A 5000-nucleotide genomic window follows, 5' to 3' on the forward strand; every position below is an offset into this window, starting at 1 on the left:
GAACATTTTCCATGTAATTCTTCCACAAACTTTACTGTTACATTACAAGAACTCAGCATTCACTGGTAAAATCAGGCAATTTTGGTGTAGCCTAATGATGGTTCCAAGTAAATATGCAGGACCCAGTTATATTATATTCCAATTTTGTCACACTTCATTCACCTGCTCCGTGATGAGAACATATACTGAGATAGGTTAGGCTAGTTTTACTTGATACATGAGCTTGGCCTACACAACAGCAAACATTTATCTGATATACGTATATGTGTCATATTATATATCTATTAGTATGTTTAAGCCTTTGATGAAGAATTTTACAATTGTACTATGGCCTAGGCTAAAGGATTCATAGGAAAACTGAAGCTAAGTAAACGGCTGGGCTGCGACATAGCGGCCACCTCTCCTGGAACACAAAGTACCTAAGTGTTTTCTCCTAAATTACGAAATAAGGGCATTATTCTGGCGCTTTTCGGGAAGGGGCTGCGTTCCAAGAGAGTTGGCCACTATGTTGCTGCCTGGTCGTTTACCTTAAGTAAGAGAGTTGGGAATGAGGTCTCATTTCCATCATGTGCAAGCTACTGCACCCAGTTTTGGTTTCATATGTGTAGTGGTCCATGTGCCACCTTTAACATGAACTGTAACAATTCATTTCATATTGAAAGTAATCAAGTACATTGGAATACTTTGTTTGTAATGTAGCCTACCATAAATTTATCATGATTAATCATGCTTCTGAATGATATTTTGCTCTTCTGACAATTCACACTTCCAAATGCTTGTGATAAGAGTAATGGATATCATATTTTAATGGGATAACTTACACAAAAGACTTAAAATAGGCTAAATTCAAACGGCAGCATAAAATGGGATAAATTTAAACATGACCACTTCGGTTTGTATTTGTTTAGGGCTTGGATTATTTTGGTAAAGTAATGGACATCACATTTTTAAGTATTCATTTACAAGCCTAAGCCTAAAAACTGGTCAAATAAAAATTAATTCATTAAATTTAAATATGGTTTATAATAATAATCGGTTGGCCATGTCCCCAAAGGCAACCCGTGACCCCTACACACAGGTTAGTTTATACTAGTAGTACGTTATAGGCTAATGTAATCTCACGGGGGGTTAATTGTTACGCAAAGGTAATGCATATAACAATGAAAAATCATTAAGGACGCGATTTTGAGTAGTTGTATTACTAATATAATAAATAAATAAATAAATAACGTTCAAAGGAACATGGGCTACGAGCAGCGGCAACTGGCTTCCTGGCCACGGCTCTTATCTGGCCGTCAGTGCCTCGACTTTCAACCTCAAACGTGAATTTTAACACCCAAACAACAACTGACATAAGGCAAACCTCATTCCGGGTTCACATAAGGTCATATTTACCCCAGTAAATTAGACAATTCATTGGTGGAGAGCGCCATCGTGTCCCGAGGTCCTGTTCTTGAAACAAAACAATTGTCACTTATTCCATTCCAGCCCAGCTGTTCGAGGTGTCGTTTATTGGGCGTGTTTCATGCTGTGTGTGTCTTTGTTCATGTTTACTCTATTATTTAATGTATACTCTATTTTTTTAATGTTTACTGTGTCATTGTTAATGTTTACTGTTCTTGTTAATGTTTACTGTCTTAATGCTTACCGTGCTTTTTGTTAATGTTTACTATCTGTCTTTGTTAATGTTTACTCTATTATTTAATGTATACTCTTTTTTTTTAATGATTACAGTATTATTATTTTTTTACTTTTTTTAGTTAATGTTTACTATCTTAATGCTTATACTGTGCTTTTCGTTAATGTTTACTGTGTCTTTGTTAACATTTACTGTGGCTTTGGTAATGTTTACTCTACTTCCTATGCTTAGTGTATTTTTTAATGTTGGCTATGTCTTTGTTAATGTTTACTCTGTCCTAGTTAATGCTTAATGTATTTTTGTTAATGTTTTCTGTGTCTTTGTTAATATTTACTGTGACTCTGTTAATTTTACTGTTTCTTTTAATGTTTACTGTGTCTTTAATGTTTATTGTATTTTTGTTAATGTTTCATATTTGTTAGTTAATGTTTACTGTCTCTTTGTTATTGTTTATCATAATTTTGGTAATGTGTACCGTAAGTTCATAAGATATAATGAATAACCAGCAAATTTGTGGGTGTTCGTACACCCGGGAGCATGTGTAAGTAACAGAGAGTGGATATTTTCCATACCACTGTGTTATACAAAATTATATATTTGGATTATTTTATAACTGAGCTTGATGCTGCAAGTAAGAATGTTTCTTATGTAGCTACCTTACTTGTAGAATAAGGTCTGAGGTATTCGCGCTTGTAACATTGCATACTGTTGAAGTTTAACTCGGCATTTTCAGTTTACATTCCCTGCCTTAAGATCGAATCGAACTTCTGGAATGAAATGGCTATTTTGTTGTTTGGATTTCTGTGTTTTGTTTATTCGGCCTATTGAATAGTACCATTAACGTTGTGATACTTAGATGATATCTCTTTCGTGCTGCAAGAAAACTGAGGCATTACAGGTCTGAAAGTAGTTTGGGTCTACCCTGGCTCAGTTGTCCTCAGTAGCTTTGCAGTTTTCTTGTACGTTTTGGAGGTATCTGTCTGGCTAAGGTTGAATCAGAACAACTCAGATTCTCTTCGTCCTGTGCTTAGGATTTGCAACCCAGTATGTACCCTGGATTTTGCTTATGGGACAGTAAATGTAATACCCCAAGCTTTATACGTACGGCCAACACACACACACACACACACACCATATATACACTGATTTATTTACACAGTGCTTAATGAAAGCAAGAACCATTAGCTATTGTAAGTTCTCCAAAAGTTTTCCAGGTGTTACCAGTCATAATTTAAGATTTAAGCATTATTTATTACGGTTCTAAACTTGCCCTTTCTAAATCTCCAGTCGCCTCCAGCCCCCGTTCTTGTAGTTCTCCTTCAAGTAGGTCTAGGTCTCCCAATCCCTCTGGTGCCTCCAGGTGTCCAGGGTTGGCAAGGACTTGTCCAAGCAAACATTACGCTTTTAACATATAGCACGAACATCTGGAGATGTTACTGACAGTCAGAGGGATATAAATATTTCAGCAATGGTTGAACAAGATTAATGAATTTATAGCATATTCCGCCTTAAAGAAACGGAGGCTTTCGACCTCTAGATATCGCAAATTATATCGTCGCGAAAAGATTGCTTACAAAATGATCTGGTACTACGTTTATTTTCAAGAATACAGTCGGTAGTGTCTATTGTTTACATCAATATTGAGTCACTGAGCCAACCGCTGATAACTGCGTCCACTAGGAAATGATGTTCTTGAACGATAATAGTATTTAGAATATACTTTTACATTCTACTTAGGCGTTTTAAAAGGTGCATATATGGATTTTTATGTACACCTAAACCTATGGTTATTGTGCTTATTATAGAACATAAATTAGGTGTAGAATTTTTCATTCTTCCTAAGTACAACGTGTAGGCATTATTCGTCGATTTCATCTTTGAAGTTTAGTTGTATTTAATTTTTTTTACTCCTAAAAATATATTATGTAGTATCAGTAATTTTGATAAAAATTAATCGTAATCAGTTTGAAATTTTTGATTCAGAAAGACTATACCCCAAATCTTATGTTCATTCGACTCGTGATTTTTGTTCGCGGTTCACTTACGTTGTCTGTTCGAATGCGTTTAAGGGGACTTTGCTTTTTCTTGAAGTGCTACGTAAATTCGAGTTGCGAGATATTTTAGGTACTTTTTATATCATTCAGAAGCGTTAGGGCAAGTTTTAAATAATATCGGCTGCAGTAAAGTCTACAAATAATAATGTTCGGGACTTTGTAGTACGAATCGTGCAATGATTCGAACAGAGCACCGCTGATAAACAAAAGTTATACGGACGACGCCTGGGGAAGGAGACGAGGCGAGTGAACGTGGCTTTGCTCAGTAGTGACATCTGTTGGGTAGTGGTGGTACGTGGTCAAAATGTCGGGTGAATTTGGAACGGGGAAAACTATATTCGTTTTAGCGATAGTGGTGGGATGTTTTGCCGTGCTATGGCCAAAGATCTTTTACCCTATGCTGACGGCATCGGTTACTTCGCCGTCATCAGGACGACAAGGTAAGCAACGGCGAAAATGCATCCCAAGAATTTGTAGCAGACGATGTTGCTGCAGACGACACAGTGGGGTTGCATTTGTCCTCACAATATCTCTTTCTCTCTCTCTCCATCCCTTCTGTTGTCCTCTTATTATGAATTTGTTTCAAAATCTCTTTTATCTCGTTACCGTTTACGTAGCGAATGTCTTCTTTAATGCTGCCAGTTGCGTGGGTGCCCTATTATGTTATTACGCGTTCAAATAACAGCTGAAAAGGGTTTTAACGTTTGAACGGCCGTGCAATGACGTCACATTATTATACATTTGAGATGCTGTTTATTAATTAAATGTTTCTCATTTCGTTGTAGTATTAAGATACCCCCTGTATTACTGATTTTAAATACAGCTTTTTCGTCATCTGTTTCAATTAGCCATCAGTATTATTTGCTGGATTTAACGAGGAATGTTCCATTACCAGAATTACAGGTGAAATGCAATTTGTATTACTCGCTACTCGTAGTCCAGTCATTTTCAATACAGTTCTGTTAAATCCGGTTATATAGTGTCACGCTTTAAACATAAAACAATAGTTATTAAAACCAGAGAACAGTCATCTGTGATAACAGGGCCTAATCATAATGTTCTTTGTTATTCGGTATGCAAGCTAATTACTAGTTATATTTCGCGATAACGAAGGGAGCCGCCTGTAATCGTATTATGCTACGGGCAGAAACATGTCGACTTATATCTAATTTTGATAATCTCTTTATATTCATATTTCTAATTGCTAAATGTGTCTGTATGTACGCGCGCAAAGATCCTCGTGTTTTTAGCGAATTTTCCAACTAAATATTCTGGTTTTAATATATATATATATATATATATATATA

At 36.0% G+C, this 5000-nt stretch overlaps 2 protein-coding genes across 14 annotated transcripts in view; one reads left to right on the forward strand and one right to left on the reverse strand.

Annotated features, from left to right (window-relative positions):
- The window catches only part of LOC135210120 (CCR4-NOT transcription complex subunit 11-like), a 98467-nt gene extending 96884 nt beyond the window's left edge, over positions 1-1583 (reverse strand). Inside the window, 1 exon segment of the mRNA XM_064242926.1 lies at positions 1396-1583. Within this exon segment, the coding sequence (XP_064098996.1) occupies positions 1396-1433 (38 nt within the window). The 5' untranslated portion in view covers positions 1434-1583.
- Positions 1584-3941: 2358 nt separating this feature from the next.
- LOC135210121 (titin-like) overlaps positions 3942-5000 on the forward strand; it is a 117910-nt gene continuing 116851 nt past the window's right edge. For 8 of the 13 annotated variants that reach the window (XR_010313463.1, XM_064242927.1, XM_064242930.1 and 5 more), the window contains exon 1: positions 3942-4133. Coding sequence is in view for 12 of the 13 variants with exons in the window: in XM_064242927.1 (XP_064098997.1) it covers positions 3998-4133 (136 nt within the window). In the remaining variant the exon portion in view is untranslated. The remainder of the gene's footprint in view (positions 4134-5000) is intronic. The other 5 variants (XM_064242934.1, XM_064242937.1, XM_064242936.1 and 2 more) reach the window with 1 other exon arrangement.

Source organism: Macrobrachium nipponense, chromosome 39 (assembly GCF_015104395.2).
Source record: "Macrobrachium nipponense isolate FS-2020 chromosome 39, ASM1510439v2, whole genome shotgun sequence".
In the NCBI taxonomy this organism is placed as follows: domain Eukaryota; kingdom Metazoa; phylum Arthropoda; class Malacostraca; order Decapoda; family Palaemonidae; genus Macrobrachium; species Macrobrachium nipponense.